The 20,861-nt window shown below is 33.1% G+C and overlaps 1 protein-coding gene across 3 annotated transcripts in view; it reads right to left on the reverse strand.

Moving 5' to 3' along the window:
• The window catches only part of CAB39L (calcium binding protein 39 like), a 138,483-nt gene that overhangs the window by 39,863 nt on the left and 77,759 nt on the right, over positions 1-20,861 (reverse strand). For all 3 annotated transcript variants that reach the window (XR_005647884.1, XM_039839382.1, XM_039839383.1), the window contains 2 exons: positions 15,948-16,088; positions 13,293-13,457 (listed from right to left, as the gene is read on the reverse strand). Coding sequence is in view for 2 of the 3 variants with exons in the window: in XM_039839382.1 (XP_039695316.1) it covers positions 13,293-13,457; positions 15,948-16,049 (267 nt within the window). In the remaining variant the exon portion in view is untranslated. The remainder of the gene's footprint in view (positions 1-13,292; positions 13,458-15,947; positions 16,089-20,861) is intronic.

A 20,861-nucleotide genomic window follows, 5' to 3' on the forward strand; every position in this document is an offset into this window, starting at 1 on the left:
CTGAATGGGCATATGGATGGCCAACAGATATATAAGATATTCAACATCACTAGTTACAAGGGAAATAGAATTCAAAACCACAATGAGATACTACGTCAACATCTGTTAGAAAGGCTATTATTAATAAGACAAAAAATAACTAGTGTTGGAGAAGATGCAGAGAAAAGGGAACCCTTGTACATTGCTGGTGGGATATAAATTGATACAGTAATTTTTAAATGGTGAAATTAACTTGATATTTTTCATATATTGTTGGAGAGGCTATAAAGCAATCTAGTGATAACAGACTGATGTCCTAGAATCTCACATTGGGAAATCTAGCCTGAGAAAATAATCCTAAATAATCATTTTAAGTATAGAAAAAAGTGTCAGGCACAGAGATCTTTATCATAGTGGTAATAATAAAGAGTTAGAAACAACCAATAGGCATAGTTAAATAAATTATGGTATATCTAACCAGCAGAAATAAATTGGAATATCAAAATGTCGAGGATGATTAAATATAAGAAATAACGACCAGGTGCTATAGGCGTTAAAAAAAAAGAAAAGAAAAGAAAAGAAAAGAAAAGAAAGAAAGAAATAGCTATGACTACTCATTGCTTTCACTTTATTTCATAGAGAGATGTAAAGAGAGGAGTGGAAGGAACAGAGGAAGAAAGAGGAGGCGAGAGCAAAGAAGAAGGGAAGAAAAGGGAGTCAGGGAGAAGGAAGAAGAATTTAAAGGGAGGGGAGGCAGGGAGATAGAGAACAGGTACGTGAGAAAGTGAATTATAGTCTCCTTTAAGAAAAAACACTATACAAAATCCAAATTTTAATAGAAATTTAGTAGGTGAGTCTTCAGTTTAAAAGGATACTTTAGAACAGGGATCCCCAAACTCCCAGGCCTCGGACTGGTACTGGTCTGTTAGAAACCAGGGCACACAGCAAGAGGTGAGTGGCGGGCCAGTGAGCGAAGCTTCATCTGTATTTGCAGCCGCTCCCCAGCACTAACATCACCGCCTCAGCTCCACCTCAGATCATCAGGCATTAGATTCTCACAGGAGAACTGGTCTCTGGTGCCAAAAAGGTTGGGGATGGCTGCTTTGGAATCAGTTGCTCTCATAATTTTAAAATACTAAAAATGTTCATATTACATGAATTTCATTTATACAGAGGGTAAAAAACATATTTGTTGTATAAAACAGGTATAACTAAAGTATACATGAAATTTAAAATGAAAGAAGTATTTGTTTTGTTCAAACCTTTCTAGCCTCCACAGTAATACTGCAGAATATTAACCCTCTTTAAAATGTCATAAGAGCATGTTTTACATACTTCCCAGTAACATGCCACAGGAACATTTCATAAGGTATTCCAATGAACAGTAGAAATGAAGCTCCACAGAACTCTATCCAACTTTTACACAGAGGAAAACATTCTTCTAGTTTACTAGGAAATGTGTGCAAAGTCAAAGAAAACCCCTATGGATAACAAAAAACAAGTTCTGCTACAAGGGACAACTTCTCCAAACAGAGAAAAGGATCAGAATGGAAAGCATTAGAGAAAATTTAAACAGGTATGAATGATGAATGATGAATGATGAATGATGAATGATGAATGATGGTCTCTACGTTATGGAGTCTTTGCAGATACCTATTCATTACACCATATATAACTGGAATAAACTATTTCCAAACTAGTTTTCTGCATCCCTCAGTCAGCCAGATGTCAAAGCTCTGGATTTAGAAGTAGTCAGAAGACGGAAAAAAAACCTCTAAAAACATCTTTGATGATAATGCAGCAACATCTAGAAATGGCCAAGATTGCCTGAAATTGGCCAGTTAGTCTAAGATAACATATAATGTAACAGATTAAATATCAAACCTGAAGAAGCACTTGTGTTGACTAGCAAATTCAAAAAAGGTCAGTGCCTGACATGAGATGCTCAATAATTATTTGCTGAAGGGATAATATATATAGAAATATATATTATCTGGAATCAAACAAGAAAAGATAAAAAGAGAGAAGAAAAAGTGATGAATAGCAGTCATAGGAATTAGAAGTAACCAATGATAAAGAGCATCTTTCACTGAGAGTAAAAGAGGGCAAGGATTGGGAAAGAAAAAAATCCCACTTTAAAATTGCTGCCAGTGACTTGTATACAGAAAATATAAAGAATTCTCAAAATTCAACAACAAGATAAAAAGAAGGCAAAAGATCTGAGTAGACAAAAGAAGTGATATGGTGGCAAATAAACACTTGAAAAGATGTTCAACATCATTAGTCATTAGGGGAATGAAAATTAAAACCACAGTGACATACCACTAACATTTACTAACTAAATTGGCTAAAATTAACAAACCAAGGCCAAAACAAACAAACAAACAAAAATCGGACACAACCCAACGATCCTTCTCCTAGGTATTTATCTAAGTGAAATGAAAATCTAGATTCATATTTTTAAAAATGCACGTAAATGGTTACAAGTTTTATTTATAATTGCTAAAAACTGAAAAAAATAAATCCTTCAACTGGGGAATGGATAAATGATCCTTTGTACACACATGCAATGCAATACCACTCAGCAATAAAGAGGAACAAACTCCTGATACACGGCAATGACATGGATGAACAGCAAATGCATCATATTAAGTGAAAGAAGAGAGACTCAAAAGGCTACATTCTGTATGATTCCATTTACACATTTGCAAAGGCAAAAATACAGGGATGGAAGATAGATCATTGGTTGCCAGAGGCTGAAAATAGGTGCAGAAGCTGGTACAAAAGAGTTTGAAAAAATTTGAGGTGATGGTATAACTCTTCTACGTCACAGAACTGTGCACTAAAAAGGAAGAATGTTACTGTTTGTAAATTATACCTTATTTTTAAGAATGAAACATAATTGTAGGCATTAAAGTCATGGACTTCTCTATTCTGCTCCAGTGTGTGTTTGTTTGGGGAAGGGGGTGGGGATAGTGGACGTAGGTAAGGCAAATGTTTGTGCTGAATTTCAATAGCAGAACTAGATAGGCAGAGCAGTCTCAAGGGGCACGAGGTGGTAGTGTTCATTGCATAGATTAGCAAGGACTCTTCTGTGAGGACTAAAATTTAAACTAAACTAATTTATAAATATTGAGAAAGTTTCAGAGAACCCAAGCACAGAATAGCTCAGACTTAGTTACTCTCAAAAAATTTTAAGTTTAACTACATAAATATATATATATATAAAATGAATTTCATCAGAGAGTCCCCAACCCTACCCCTATCTCTCTACGTATCTTCTTCATTCTTCTCTCTATCTTCTCTGCAGACTGGCTTCTCTACTTCTTTAGTCTGCATGGTAGGAAACCTCGCCAGTGATGAAGAAATTATATCTAATATCTTTAGCTCCTAGTTAGAGACTGAGTTCTGTCTCTGTTCCAGATCCAGAATCCTGCAGAAATACTCTGGCCCTACTTTGACCTGATGTCCACTAGTAGGCCAATCAGCTTTGTGTTGGACAAGGTGTCATGCTACACAAAATGACTGCTCTCACTGTAATCATGTGAGTGGGGAGGGAGGGAGCATTTCCCAGAAATCAAAGGCGCTAGCCAAACAAAATATTTCGTACATTGTACATGGCATGAGCAGTCTTTATCCTTATGGCAGGTTACCTTCCTTTAAAAGTATGGTAAGATCAATGGTCGTTGTCTTAATTTTTATAGGGGAAACACAAACAATGAAGAGATTATACTTTTGATTAAGGACCTGATGCTTAATCATCCATAAGTTATGTACCTTTATAGATATAAATGCTTCTAAAGTTTATATTCACTAGTTTCTTTTTTTAAAAAATAGGTAACAATAACATAAAATTCCATTTAATATGATACAGTATTTTCCTACCCTTAATTTTCACTTAATTTGTCTAAAGGCAGGTGCAAAATATAGAATCAACGCCCTACACACACATGGTAAGCATTTCAAATTATTAAATGTATGAAGTACAGTCAAATCTTAAGACTTTGTAATTTCTCATTTTTACAGAAATAAAACCAAAGGTTAAGGACCACTTTAATCAGGGTCAGGGTACAGGGAGGGGATGGAAATTTTCAAACACTTAGGATCATAAAATGGCTTATTAAAAAGCTGGCCCTGGAGTGCTTATTTTGCTGATTTTTTTTTAACATAGCAAGAAATATTTGCTAGCGGTAAAATTATTGGAGTAGAAAAGTTTCTGTTTCTTTGAGCTTTCTAATTCAGCCTGAACAGTTGACTTTGCATCCACTCCAGTTTTGCAAGGCACACCTGTCTTTAAAATGAATGCATCAACTCTGACATGCAATACATTTTCATCCTTTGATCTCTTATCACATTGTGTTTCAAAACATCAAAGAGTCTAAAGCTGTGTCTTGAATAGTGGCCAAACCTCAAAAACACAGCTCTGAGTTTGATCCTGAGCCCACAAAATCAGAAGTCTTGTAATCTCAACCACAACTTTTTTTTTTAAACCTCATTAACAATATGCTGAAGTGGTTCTTTTCTGATAGTAATTTTAAGGCTTAGATAAAAAATTGTGGCTATAAAGTATAAGATTTCCTTTTTAAACAATTTTAACTCAAAGGTCTACCTGTTAACCAGCTCTTATTCACATAACAGCAGGATCCTCCAGCATTTTTCTCACCTCAACAAACTACTTTCCTCTTGATACTTGAATGAGTTTGCCACACAGATTCCCCAGTCAGTCCCTGCCACCTAATCTAAGCCAATACCTTGAGCCACCATCACTGCTGTCAGCTCTGGATTTCAAATCTCCGCTCCTAGCTCCTCCCAACCCTTGTTTCTTGTTTTGCCTCCTGCAACTAGTTATTTTCTTAACACCTTGTTATCCCAAGTGAAGAAAACTGCCCCTTCTCCTTCACTCAACATATACTATTAGCACATGGTTCTTTTATCAAAGGTTTAAGGGTAACAAAAGGTAATTATAGCATAGTGCAGAAACGTCTTCAAATTGAATCCTACATATCATTATTGTTAAAGGTTTCTCAGCATTCCTGATTTTTGTCCTTAAGCCCCTTCCTGTCTCTCCCTCTAACTCTTCTGCTTTCTCTCTTCTGTTTCCTACTCCTACAAAACTTAGCCTGAAAGAGGGCACTTCTCAAATTTCTGTTACTTTACTCTGCAAAGGAAATCTAAGCTCTTTTCTTTCAATCTTGTCCTTCCAAATATTGCCTAGAGACCTCGCCTTTGACAACTAACAAAAAGCCCATCTAGGTGTCTTCTAAACAAAAGTTTACTTTTTTGTCTGTAGGGAATGCTCTATTCTTTTAGGTTTTCTAGCCAAAGCTGCAGCTCATTCCTAAAGTAATAATTTTTTCTTTATGTTATAAAAACAAACCAGAAATGTTATAGTTAAATGGCTGTTGTACTCGTCAAAGAAGTCCCAGGAGAGCTTATTCACTCACTGAAATGATAGTATCATTATTCTTGAATGATCTTCTACACAGTTTACTAAGAAAAGTGACTTACTGCTGTGCCTCAAGACCTCTGCTTCTATCTCTCATTCTCATTCCTAAATCCATTTATTCAACCAACCAAAAGACAGGGCACAGGCACAGTAGGTGCGGAAAACTTAGTCCTAGTACTTAAGATACTCTTAATCCAGAAGGGGCTGTACTAGTACTAGTATGAACCAAGAGATGAGGAGGATGGGGTTCTGTGTGAATAGATTGAGTTTTGAAGTTAGGAGGAATTTTATCAAGCTATTGCTAGCTTATACAGATACTTTAGGATTGAGAAGGGAAGTTGCTGCCTGTGGAATCATCATTCATACTTCTAGTCCATAGAGATACATAGCACATTTCTGCAAGCAGGCTAATAATGCTAGTAATGCTGCCTCCTTCCTGAAAATATTACATGTAGTTGGTGGAATGCTTAATACTGAAGTGTCCTAAATTTTAACTGTTTTCCATTCATTCAACAAAGAAGTATTTATAAGTATTTACTTTCTATGGACTTGAAAACAGCTTCATCTACTGAATATACATTCATTTATAAGTATGTTCCAGGCACCATGTTACATCAATTGAATGAACACAGTCAAGAATTGTCTTGTCAATTATACCTAAATAAAGCTGAAAAAAAAAATAGAACTGTCTGCTATTATCACAATAATAGATCTTCTTAATAATAGTTTTGATTCATCAGTAAAAATTTATTATATATAGTATCTTATTATATAAAGGAGAGGCAAGCATATAATGCATTTTATAAAGAAAATATAAAGTAATCCATAAAAGTAATTGATTTAACTGTCCGCATTTGAATCTTCAGCTACATGGAAAATTCAAATATTCAGAAAAATACTTCTTTCCCCAACGATTCCAGAGAATAAAAGTTTACTCTACTTGATAACACAAAAGTCAATTTTCAGGCAACTGAATGACTTAATCCCAAAATCATTTTTAAATAAACATCCTCTCTAAATTTATTTATTTTCAGTATACCATGTAAAATAAGGGAAACTTGCATAAGTATTTCTTATTGTTCCTCTTTTGTTATCTAACCCAATGCTGAACAATACTGTGAGGTACCCAAAGTTTTTCTTTGGCATACATCCATCTCTCCAGTTACTGGACAGCAGTTTGACCCCGTGCTATTCTGTGGCTGCTCAAGACTCCAGATTACTGAGCCTGACATGCATCCTTGACGCAGTCTTCAAAACACAACCATCCTTGGTCACATTTCTTCCAAGTGCAAATCAGACTAATCTCATAAACTAACTTGAGCTAACATGTTAATTAATTATGATAATAGCTTAATAAATTGTTGCTTTCAGGGAAATGTGCAAAAAATATATATATAGAAATGTAATACTGTAATCCAAATGCATGGGTCTTTTTCTCATTTATGGTTATTGACCAACTAAATTTCAAACTAAAACAATAAGCAAACAAACATCAAAGGTTAAAACAAAAATAAATCAGCTTACATTTAACTTTAGTTTGAGAAAGGAAATGAGAGTATACTACTTTACATTTGTGTATAGCACATGTATTTAGTGTTCTTTCATAACATATAAATATATGTCTTATTTACTTTAATACTTAAAACAATGCTGTAAGTTCATATTATTTCTATTTTATAATGAGAAAATTTAGTTTCAAAGAGGTTATGTTACTATTGAAGGGCAGATCAGGGACTCAAAGCAATTCTAATTCCAAGTCAAATGTTTTTACACTGTGCACAGCTCCTATAAAGGTTCATATCTCATTTTAAACTAAATAAAATATGAAAGTATATAAACACAACAATAAAACTACATATAAATTCAACATATGGCCACTTCAAAAAAGTGAGGAGTAAGATGGGAGGGAGACTGAACAAGTCCAGCAAAAGGAAAAAGTATGAAAAAAGATTATTGGGCAAAAAATGTAAAAGATAGAGAAATAGGTATAGGAGAAAAAGAAAGAAAAAGACAGGTGTATATGAAAGGAAGGATGAGTTGAAGTCAGACCAGGTGGGTTCCTCAGCCAGAGTTGCTTCTAACCAATACACCTGGCTTCACATTTCCAGAGAAGTCTTGCTCCACATTCCTCCTCATTGGCTCCAGTCAGTCAAACATCTTCCTCAATCTAAGTAGTCCAGAGAGCCTGGGGCTAGTATTTCACAGATTCCCCCAGAGCCCTGACCTTATTTATCTTGATCTAATCACTGTAATCACTGTAATTAGTTTTCCTTTCAATTCCTCAGTGACAAAACTAAAAGCAATTTCCGTCAGAAATCTCCATTCTCTTTCATTCCTGAGAATTAATGGAGACCCTAGTAGTATCAAAAGCCTGATAGTAGTAACAAAAAAACAAACAAAAACCAAGATTCTACCACAGAAATAGCTGACATCCAAACTTGCCTTGCTTGTACATTTTGTACCGAAAAACCACTGTTCTGTTAGATATACGATAGATAATAAAATGCCTACACATATTCACCACTTAGGTTTCTAGGTTCTTGTTTTATTTAGCTAATTTATTATTTAGTTAAATTAGGTAATTGCTTTCAAATAGGTAAAATATTTTATAATTAATTTTAACAAAATAACAGGTTTGGAAGATACGGAGTTTGAATCCCAGCTTAGGCTCTTAGTAATTGAGTGATTTTTGAGTAAATTATATCTTTGAACTTTAGGTTCTTCATCTATAAAATGGGGCTAATAACATGATATCAATTACAAAGGTTGCTTTAAGAATTAAATGAGATAAATAGTTAAAACTGTATAACATATAGTAACCACTCAACAAATGTTATCTCTTATTATTATTACTAGCCACTAACCTTGCTACCTAGCTGCAAACTTAATTATAGTATACTTTTTTGCTTTATTAAAAAAGGTTAAAGTTCTTCACACACACAAACCTTTATAAAGGAGTTCATCACTACTAACCCAGTATTACAAGAAATGTTAAAGGGATCTCTTTAAAAAGAAAAGATGAAGAACATAAATAAGAAAACATAGGAAAGAAAAAAATTCTCTCCGACAAAAGCAAACACATAGTAAAAGCACTGCATCAACCAACTACAATAATAAATTAAGGGATACACACAAACACACATACATACACAAAAGAAGTAAAAAATAATGATGAAAACATAAACATTGAGGAGGTGAGTAAAAGTTGTAGTGATTTTAGAATGTGTTTGAACTTAATAACCATCAACTTAAAATAGACAGCTATAAACATAGCTTGGTATATAAGAAGCACATGGTAACCACAAACTAAAAATCTACAAGAGATATATATAGGAAATAAAGAGTAAGGAATCCAAACACAACACTAAAATGTCATCAACATACAAGACAAGAGAGCAAGACAATATAACAAGAACAGAGAACTACAAAAACACAGAAAACAATACCTACTTTTATACACCAATGGCAAAAACTACCTACTTATCAATAATTACTTTAAATGTAAATGGACTAAATGCTCCAATCAAAAGCCATATGGCAGCTTAATGAATTTTTAAAGACTCATACAGATGCTGCCTATAAGAGATTCACTTCAGATAGAAGGACATACTTGGATTGAAAGTAGAGATGGAAAAACATGTTTCATCTCAATGGTAATGAAAAAAAGGTAGAGTAACAATACTTACATGAGACAAAACAGACTTTAAAACAAGGTTTGTATCAAGGGACAAAGAAGGGCATTTCATAATGATAAAGTGATCAATCCAACAAGAGGACATAATGCTCATAAACATCTATACCCAATGTATGAGCATCTATATATAGAAAGAAAATATTGATGGACATAAAAGGAGAGATCGACAGTAATACAGTCATAGTAGGGGACTCTATCATCCCATTGACATCAATGGATAGATCATCCAGACAGAAAATCAACAAGGAAACAGTAGCCTCAAATGACACATTAGAGCAGATGAACTTAATTGATATTTTTAGGACATTATACCCCAAAATAGCAGCATACACATTTTTCTAAAGTGCACATAAATCACTTTCTAGAATAGACCATATGTTAGGCCACAGAACAAATCTCAATAAATATAAGATGACTGAAATCATATCAAGCATCTTCTCTGATCACAATGTTAAGAAACTAGATATCAATTACAAGAAGAAAACTAAAACCACACAAACACATGGAGACTAACTAACTTGCTACTAAAAACTGAATAGGTTAACGATTAGATCAAGAAATCAGAAGATACCTTGAGACCAATGAAAATGAAAACACAATGATCCAAAATCTATGAAACACAGCCAAAGCAGTTCTAAGAAGGAAATTTACAGCAATACAGTTCTACCTCAAGAAACAAGAAAAAATCTCAAATAAACAATCTAAACTTACATCTAAAAAACTAAAAAAAGAAGAACTAATAAAGCCCCAAATGAGTAGAACAAAGGAAATAATAAAGATCAGAGTGGAAATAAATAAAATAAGAGTCAAACAAACAATAGAAAAGATCAGTGAAACCAAGAACTGATTCTATGTAAAGATAAACAAAACTGATAAACCTTTAGCCACACTCATCAAGAAACAAAAAAAGGGTCCAAATAAATAAAATCAGAAGGGAAAACTGAATCCACAGAAATACAAAAGATCCTAATGAAATACTGTGAACAATTATATGCCAACAAATTGGACAATTTGGAAGAAATAGATAAATTCCTAGAAACATACAATCTTTCAAGACTGAATCAGGAAGAAAGAGAAATCTGAACACACCAGTAACTACTGACGAAGTTGAATAAGTATTCAAAAACTTCCAACAAACAAAAGCCCTGGACCAATTTTACCAAATAACTAAAGAAAAATTAATACCTATTCTTCTCAAACTATTCCAAAAAATTGAAGATAAAGGAAGGCTCTCAAATTCATTTTATAAGGCCAGCATTACCCTGATTCTAAAACTAGACAAAGACACTACAAGGAGAAAAACAAAAACCAAAAAAACTATAGACAAATATCCCTCATGAATACAGATGCAAAAATCCTCAACAGATATTAGCAAACCAAATTCAGCAATGCATCAAAAATGTCAATATCATGATCAAGTGGTATTTATTCCAAGGATCTGAGACTATTTCAATATCCACAAATCAATTAACGTGATACATCAATAAAATGAAGGATAAAAATCATATAATCATATCAATAGATGCAGAAAAAGCATGTGACAAAATCCAACATCTAATCATAAAAATTCTCAGCAAAGTGAGGCAAGAGGAAACGTACCTCGACATAATAAAGGCCATAAATGATAAACCCACAGCTAACATCATACTCACTGGAGAAAAGCTAAAAGCATTTTCCTTAAGATCAGAAACAAGACAAGGATGTCTCCTTTCACCACTCTTATTCAACATAGAATTGGAAGTCCTAGCCACAGCAATCAGAAAAGAAAAAGAAAGAAAAGGCATCCGTATTGGAAAGGAAGAAATAAAACTGTCATTATTTGCAGATGACATGATACTATATATAGAGAACTCAAAGATTGTACCAAAAAACTATTAGAACTGATAAATGAATCCAGTAAAGTAACAAGATACAAAATTAATACTCAGAAATTAATTGCATTTTTAATTACCAATAACAAACTACTAGAAAGAGAAATTAAGAAAATAATCCCATTTACACGTCAAAAAGAATAAACTACCTAGGAATAAATTTAACCAAGGAGGTAAAAGACCTGTAATCAGAAAACTATAAGACATTGAAGAAAGAAATTGATGAAGACACAAATAAACGGAAGCATGTACCATGCTCATGAATATGAAGAATTAACATTGTTAAAATGTCCCTACTATGCAAAGCAGTCTACAAATTCAATGCAATCTCTATCAAAATATCAATGGCATTTTTAACAGAACTAGAACAAATAATCCTAAAATTTATACGGAACCACAAAAGACCCTAAAAATCCACAGCAATCTTGAGAAAGAAAAAGAAAGTTGGAGTTAGGCTACCTAATTTCAAACTGCACTATAAGCCATAGTAATTGAAATAGAATGGTACTGGCATAAAAACAGACATATTGATCAATGGAACGGAACAGAAAGCACAGAAATAAATCACTCATATGGTCAACTAATCTATGACAAAGGAAAGAATATACGGTGGGGGTAAAAACAGCCTCTTCAATAAATAGCGTTGAGAAAACTGGATGGATACATGCAAAAAAATAAAACTGGACCAATAGACACAAAAATAACTCAAAATGTATTAAAGACTTAAATGTGTCTATGGCCATGCCACCCTGAACAAGCCTGATCCCATCTGATACTGGAAGCTAAGCAGGGTCAGGCCAGATTAGTACTTGGCCGGGTGCTGTAGGTGTAAATAAAAAATAAAAAAATAACGGATTGTAAACTGACAAGGTCTAGAGGTCAACTACAATAGCTCTGCCTAAAAAAAAGACTTAAATGTAAAACCCCAAACCACAAAACTCCCAAAACCAGAGGTGGAAAACTCTTTGTCACTGCTCTTAGTAATATTTTTTTTTGGATATATCTCCTGGGGTGAAGGAAACAAAAGAAAAAATAAACAAATGGTACTACATAGAACTAAAGGGTTTTTGCACAATGAAGGAAACTGTCAGCGAAACAAAAGGACAACTTACTCAGTGGGAGAAGATATTTGCCAATGATACATCCTATAAGGGGTTAATATCCAAAATATATAAAGAACTCATTATATATTTTGAACACTGAAAAAACAAACAATCCGTTTTAAAAATGGGCAGATCACCTGAATAGACATTTCTTGAAAAAGGACATACAGATGGTCAATAGACATAAAAAAATGCTCAACATAACTAATCAACAGGGAAATGCAAATTTAAGCCACAATGAGACATCCTCTCACACCTTTCAGAATGGCTATCATCAATAAATCAAGAAAACAAGTGTTGGTGAGGGTGTAGAGAAAAGGGAACCTTTGTGCACTGTTGGTGGTGGAATTGTAAACTGGTGCAGCCGCTATGGAAAACAGTATGGAGGTTCCTCAAAAAATTAAAAACAGAACTACCTTATGACTCAGCAATTCCATTTCTAGATATTTATCTGAAGAAATCCAAAACACTAATTTGAAAAGATATACACACTCCTATGTTCACTGCAACATTATTTACAATAGCTAAGATATGAAAACAACCTATGTGCATTGTACATATATACAATGAAAATGTTACTCAGCCATAAAAAAAGAATGAAATCTTGCCATATGCAACAACATGGCTGTACCTGGAGGGTATAATGCTCAGTGAAATAAGTAAGACAGAGAAAGACAAATACCATATAATTTCATTTGTATGTGGATTTTTAAAAAAATAAATGAACAAACAAAACAAAAACAAATTCATAGATACAGAGAACAAATTGATGGTTGCTATATAGGAGGGGAAGTAGGGGAGTTAGTGAAAAAGGGGAAGGGATTAAGATGTACAAATTGCCAGTCATAAAAACAGTCACGGGGATGTAAAGTATAACATGGGGAATATAGTCAGTAATATAATAACTATGTGTGGTATCGGATGGGTACTAGACTTACTGGGGTGGTAACTTTATAAGATATAAATGTCTAATCACTATGTTGTACACCTGAAACTAATATAATATTGTATATCAACTGTAATTGAAAAAATTTTTATAAATTATTTTAAAAAATTTTAAAGATTAAAGTGATTTTAGAAGTTTTAGAAAAAAGTGGTTTTTTAAATAATGAACGGTAATAGAAATTAAAGTCAAATATTGATAGTCATATATATTAAAATTGAAAAGCAGAGATATAATACTTTTATGAATAATTTACCTCAAAGTCTATTAGCTGTAGGTCAGCTATCAGTGTCACCAGCAGCCCGCTATTGTAGAGTTCCTGTGCTAGCTGAGCCATAGCCTCTGTTGGGGGTTCCTTGTCATTTGTACCACACAGAATTTCTTTCATTGCTTGCAGTGATTTCGACACTTCTTCTGAAGCCTAGTGACCAAAAAGTATGCTAAGACTTAAAGGAATAAAAATTTTCAAGCTATAAACAAACAAATAAACACTATTTTCTAGGCCTTGTTTATGATCCAAGAATACCGTGGAGTTATAAATAAACAAAAACCACTTAGTAGGTACTAAAATTTATTTACTTAAAATATCTCTAATATTTCTATTTCGTTAATATAATTGAAACAATTATCTTCCCTTAAACTGTACTCAAACACAGTTAACTTTGCTAGTAATTAATTCTAAATTTAACTTTGAAAGAAAATTAAATGACTCCATTTTAAAGACTTGTCAGTAGCTACTAGTCTTTATTTAAAGCATTTGCTAAGATTTTTCAACAAATCCCTATTCTTCTGATGTTTTAATAAACTTGGTATAAAATCATGACTTGTAAAGACCCATAAACTTTCTTTGTCAATCCACTTTTCCCTCATACATAGTCATTATCGCTTTTTGCTATTTATGAAGCTTAAAAAAAAAATCCCAGACTACATTTAAAGAATAATAGGAAAACCCATAGAAGTAGAAAGTAGAGTAGTGCTAGGGCTTGGGGAGGGAGTAAGAGAAATGAATGCTAATGGTACAGTGTTTCTTTATGGGGCAATGAAAATGTTCTGGAATTAGTGGTGATGGCTGCACAACCTCATGACTATACTAAAAACCACTGAATTATCTACTTTAAAATGGTAGATTATATGGTATATGGATTATATCTCTATTAAAAATTATTTTAAATTAATACAGGAGAGGATAGGAGAACAGGCCAATTAGTTAACAATTTGATTTGTTGACTATGTTAAAAGAAATATACCATAGTTTTATTTTAATCATTATAATTGAAGGAAGGAATAGGAGGATAAGGTAAAATAATTAAAAATAATTTATAGTAGTGTGACACTATAAAAAAAAAATTTCCAGATACGTTTTATGATCTGAGTGAAGCAATCCTTAATTTATTAAAGGCTGGGAGTTTCTTAATTTATCCACAGAAGAGTACTTTAAATAGATAACGATAATTAAGCAAACACCTGTGTGAGCACAACACATGTCAAGAAACATCATTTTAGTACCCTAGAAGTTACCTGAAGTTACTCTTCAGCTTTGAAGTAAATACTTTTATGTCTTTGATGACATTTATTTATTTATTTATTTATTTATTTATTTTTCTTTGTAGTTTTCTTACCTATGTTTGCATCCCAAAACAATAAAGTCTAGTTCTGCTGATTTGGAACAGTAACCTGTAGCCTTTCATAATTTGCTTCTTTCACTCAACACTACTTGTGTTGCGTGTAGGCAGGAGTTCTTAGTTTTCATTGCTCTGTAGTATTCCGTTGATGGAGGGACAACTTCATTATCAGTTCTACTGTTGATGGACATTTGGGTTGTTCCTACTGAGGGGTTACTATGAACAACACAACACTATGAACATTCCTATACATGCATCCTGGGCACATGTTCAAGAACATCTCTAGATTTTATACCTAGCAACAAAATTGCAGGTTTTAGAACATGTAAACCTTCCTACATAATAGATGATATACTAAACTGGTTCCCAAAACCCAATTTATACTTGATCGCTCACAGCAAATAAAAATTATTGCTTTTCATACTTGTTAACACTTAATACCATCAGACACTTTTCATTTTTGCCGCAGTACAACATGTGTAATATGAGTATAATGTGGTTTTAACTGGTCTTTTCCTGATTACTAATGAAGATGAGTATCTTTTTATATTTTTCAAATTTTTTTTCTCTTTTTTGTCATTTAGATTTACTTTTTTATGAAGGTCATTTCTTTTTTCTATTTGGACCAATATTGAGATTGTTATTATGAAGTATACTAGAATTAAAAATATGTTTCTATATAACTTACAAGGTGTAGGATGCAAAATATATTTCTACATCCTTATAAGAACACAAGATTGTATCATACACTGGGACAGAAATATACTATGCACTCAAGGGTATTTATTTTATAGATATCTTGAATCTTGCCATAAACTAGTCACTTTAGAGAGAAATGGAATATGTAGGATTCAACATCTCTTCAAGGGAATAACTAAAATACCAAAAAGCCCTTCCTACAAAGAAGCTCTGCTTGGTAGGACCTTAAAACAATATTAAAATGAAGTTTCACTGCAGTAGAAACTATCTACCGCAGTTGATCTTTAAATAAAAACTTTTTACCCTTCATGCCAATATAATATACCCGTATAATCCCTTAGATTTTTAAGCTACTTCATCTAGAGGGATCCAAGTTCGGTCAGAGGCTCTGGATAATGAATCAAGAGTTCAAGACAATAGACTAGACAATTATCAGTTGCATAAAACATGAAATCAATTGAAATATATTTCTGGAGACCCTATGTGCCCCATCACAGATCATATTTGGAGTTCTTCATTAAGCTTTTATGTTGGTTTTTGGTCTTGGAATACATGTATTTTAATAATAATGTTACTATTTTAGCTCATACCTTGTCTGTCTTTTTGTCTTGCTTTTCCAAAATGGCTAAGTTGTCTTTCAGAATTTTCACGATTTCTGCTGGATTTTTGTGTGATTTACTAAACAAAGGCATTTTTTCATCTATAGAAATATCTTCTTCCAATATGGAATGCTAAAACAAACAACAAAAATTATGAATTTAACTCTTAACATGATTAAATTACACTAAATTGTCGTAAGTTTTCAATAACCTCATTCAGTAATTAGAAACATTAAAATCAATCAAACTAAAATGAGTTTCATTGTTTTATGCCAAATTTAAATACACACAAAATATTTTTAAAACATTACCTATAAAGTGTTTCCTCGAAGTTAAAAATTTTTACTACAATAGAAAAATAAGAATTATGCAAGAATGAGAAAAAGAGTACTTTTAGAGAATAAGCAGATAAAATTAGGTATTTTGACTAAAGATAGAAATGATAATGACGCTGCTGCTGATGATAATAGATAAAATAAAACAAATAAAACTATAGAGGGGCATTAAGATGCACATACTGTGGTAAAGCAATATTTAAAAGCATGCTACTCCGCAGCAATCACAAAATTGCAATGTAAAATTATTTAGAATCTGTTCTTTATTTACTCTTCAAATATTCAGAACCATTTTCACTGATGAAATTAGGACTACCATGGTGAAAGGTAAGGGGGAAGGAGAAAGAAGAACCAATTCTTGTTTTTGAGAACATCTATTTACGTAGAGCAGAAGAGCCAAATATGACTATCATCACCCTATCTACACTAAAAATGTAAGTACTAGGGAAAAAAATCTCATAATTGAAGCCTCCAGTTAGTAGAGGAATATTCATTTACTTTACGTTTAGTAGCAAAAATATTTCAAGAATTACAGAAGTATGATGTAATAAATCAAAAGTTCCCATTGACCAATTACCCAGAGGTGACAACTATTATCAGTTTGGTATATATTCCTCCTGACTTTTTATAAATATATATATTTTTTACATATTATGCAAGAATGAGAAAAGGAGTACTTTTAGAGAATAAGCAGATAAAATTAGGTATTTTGACTAAAGATAGAAATGATAATGACGCTGCATATTTTTTACACAGAAATGATAATGACGCTGCATATTTTTCACACAAAAATAAAATAGTACTAAATATAATATTTTTCAACTTTTCCCCACTCTTTATATTTTGAATATTGTTCTGTAAGTGCATGTTTAGATTTACAGTGTTTTAATAGCAATATAGTATTCTATTATACAGATACATTGTATAATTATTATTTGGCAAGTTCTTATTATTAAATTATTATAATTTATTTTACTAATACCCTATTGATGGACTTTTGGGTTAATTCTATCTCTCCTAATATTTTTCTTTTTAATAATGGTGCAATTAGTCAATGAAGAATATTATACATAAATATGTATACTCAGATATACACATCAGTTGACAGCAGCACTCTAACTCAGCTATTCCTGTGGCATAACCTTGGCCATAATGAGGATAATCCCTCATCCCTTAGATTACTACTTCCTAAATCTGGTTCCCTAGGATTTCTGTCAGATCTGTGAGTTACCTTATACCCTTCCAATAAATTCCTTCAGTATCATTTGTGATCAAGAATTCCAATGGGCTATACATATGTTGTCAAGTAGAAATCAAACTGTTGGTATAAATTTTGATGCTAAACAGAAAACTTAAAAAAGCATTTCATGTTTTCAGTAGGGATGTTGTTTTCGATAGGGATGCCTCAACTTCCTAATATGGGGAGGGTAAGTGTGAGGGGAAACTTGTCCACTTTCAGGGTAAAGATACATTTGAAAAGCATGTTAAAGGTCCCCAGTCAGCCTCTAAAGCTGACACAGAAAGTTGGCAGAGCACTCAAGTTTAAGTATGTGACGACCGCACTGTGAATCTCAGTGGGTGGTGTTAGGTACAAAAAAGAGAGCATCGAAAGAACATTGTGTCTTGTCCCTTTATAAAGCTCAGAAATAAAATTATAAGGACACATTAAGTTTTCCTTTAATAATCATGCCTAAACATAAATAAATAAAAGCAGAGTGTACTTCAAAGTTTATGCAATGTGGAGGTGGGGTGGGTGCTGAAACAATCACTGGATAGTTGCGCAGAGCAAGCAATCTCTTGCTTTGAACTTGGGTGGTCTTGGGCACAGTGTGTGATCTCTCTAAGGCTCTGTGTTCTTATCTGTAAATGAGGATAATAACATCTTCCTCTTAGGGTTGTTGTTAGGATTAACGGTATGCAGATCACCCTGCACAGGGCCTAGTATAAGTGAGGTACCCTACAATGTTTAGCTGCAATTATTACAAAAAGTTCCATGACATAGTTAATGAATTATTTCACTATAGAGAAAGGCATAATAATTGAGATATAATTTTTTTCTTAATTGTCATAGACATTTCTGGCTCCTTGAGTCACTTATACATTTTTTTAAATGCATAAATTTATTCTTTGAATGTTAAATATTCAGTGTTCAAATATTTAGCATTAAAAATTCTTTTAAAGGCTAAAAACATTTGCGTAATTGTTATTTTTTTTCAGGTAGCACTAAACAAAAGATAGCCAGCTGCAGGAATTTCAACTAAATATGTACTCTCTGACATCAAAACGATACAAATTACAGTATGCTATATATATGACATGACATGATTTTTGTCTATTACCTATTGCTCTGCTCAGTTCTCAATGTAACAAGTGAATTTGAATGCTAATTCTAGTAAAATTACAAATGTATTCAGGATATCCATGTTAATAAAATAGCCAGCATTTCTTGATTTGCTGTCTTCCAATTTTTCATTTGCCTGTTGTTTTGAATTTATTCATTCACTTACTTATTGAATAAGCTTAGTAATTACTAATCACAGGCATCTTGCTAAGTACTAGGGATAGAGTCATGACACAATCTCTGCTCTTTGGAGTTTATTATTAAGTGGAGAAAGCAAACATTTTAGGGACAATGGGATTATATAACAGAAGGAATTAACACATGTTATATATAATGCCTCCAATTCAGTATTCCTTTTTTAACTTCATTATTTTTATATTTTAATGTACCTATTTATTGGAATAACTATAATATAAAATTAGTTTAATGTTTTTAAAATTTCATAGGTTCATTATTCTTCAGTTGAGGGAAACCAAATCCCACACTCTCAAACTATGCAGTTCGAGCCCCCAGATCCCCTTCAAATTAATGTGAAACTCTATTGACTGCACTGTTCTCTTCAGACCATGGCCAGGCCCACCCTATTCCCAGGATAAACACCTACCCCCATACCCTTCAAACTCGGAGGCTATCCTTTCTACAATTTGAGAAACTGGGCTGGTCATTCCATGTGCACCCACCCCAATCACATCATTTACTCCACCTGTTATTTAAGAAATGCACCAATGGGTACTCAACACTACCTGCTAAATAAACACATGGTACTTATCCAGTTCTAAGTTGGTAACTGATCATTATGATTCAGAAATTATCACCTTTATCTGGGTATCATTTGTTATATCTGTAAATTAAGAGAGTTCTTTTCTTTTTTTGTTTAACTGTGAATTTACCTAGTCATATCATTTCACTCATATTTTTCCATTTCACTCATGAAGATATCGAGAAAAATTTTGCCAAATGTTTTGGGAAAGCGAAGATACATTATATTTATTTGTTAAAGCCAGTTTAATTATCTTATATTATTTTTTTATTACACCTCCATGACTTATTAATTTTATAACTGGAAGTTTGTACTTTTTGACCCCATTCACCCATTTCATCCGCCCCAACCAGCCACCCCTGGCAACCACCGATCTGTACTCTATATATACAAGCTTGTTTTTGTTTTTGTTTGTAAATGCCACATATAAGTGAGATCATATGGTATTTGTCTTTTCCTGTCTGGCTTATTTCACTTAGCACAATGCCCTTAAAGGTCCATCCATGTTATGGCAAATGGCAAGATTTCATTCTTTTTAATGGCTGAATAATATTCCAGTGCGTGTGTGTGTGTGTTTGGCTGTGTGTATGTGTGTGTATGTGGCTGTGTGTCTCTGTGTACGTGTCCATGTGTGTCCATTCAACCATCAATGGATACTTTCATTGTTTCTATATCTTGGCTATTGTAAATAATGCTGCAGTGAACATGGGGGCACATATATCTTTTTGAACTAGTGTTTTCATTTTCTTCAGATAAATACCCAAAACTGGAATTGCTGGATCATATGGTGGTTCTATTTTTAATTTTTTAAGGATCCTCCATACCACAGAGGGGGTTCTTAAAGAAAGAACCCCCTCTTTTAAATTAGATAGGCCATATAGGATGAGCTCTTGGTTATTCATTGCTTATCTATATTCATTCTGAATCTTTAACTTCTCATATCTATCACGGCCAAAGATAGAAAAGGAATGAAGGAATCCTGAAAATGGTGCCTTATGGATATAAAGTGGTAGTATTAATTTTTTCATAAAATCTACTTCAGAGATTTTAGAACATATACTATATTTCACCAATTCAGGAAGCCAGGAGAGAAGATGCCAATCTGTTATCCCAACAGATTGACACTAGATAAATGCCTCCTGGGCACTGAAAACTGTGTTAGGGCCTTGCGCATCAACCTGCCCTCTAGCGTTACTGCTGACAGCGGCCACGCAGCACACAATGTCAGGGACTGCCACTGGCCCTGTTGTATTTTTCCACTTTCAAGAGTGAATGCACAGAATAAATAACACAAAACGTAGATTCTATTTAAAAAAGAAGAAGAAAAAAGCACAAGAAAAGGACAGAAATACCCTGTGGACCTGGACAGGAAAGATCGCTTCCAAAATTAATTTTCTGTAGGAGATAGAACAGATCATTGAAAAAAATAAATAAATAAAAGGATTTAGACAAAAAGAGAGCTGGCCAAA

Source organism: Pteropus medius, unplaced genomic scaffold (assembly GCF_902729225.1).
Source record: "Pteropus medius unplaced genomic scaffold, Ma_sr-lr_union100, whole genome shotgun sequence".
Lineage (NCBI taxonomy): Eukaryota > Metazoa > Chordata > Mammalia > Chiroptera > Pteropodidae > Pteropus > Pteropus medius.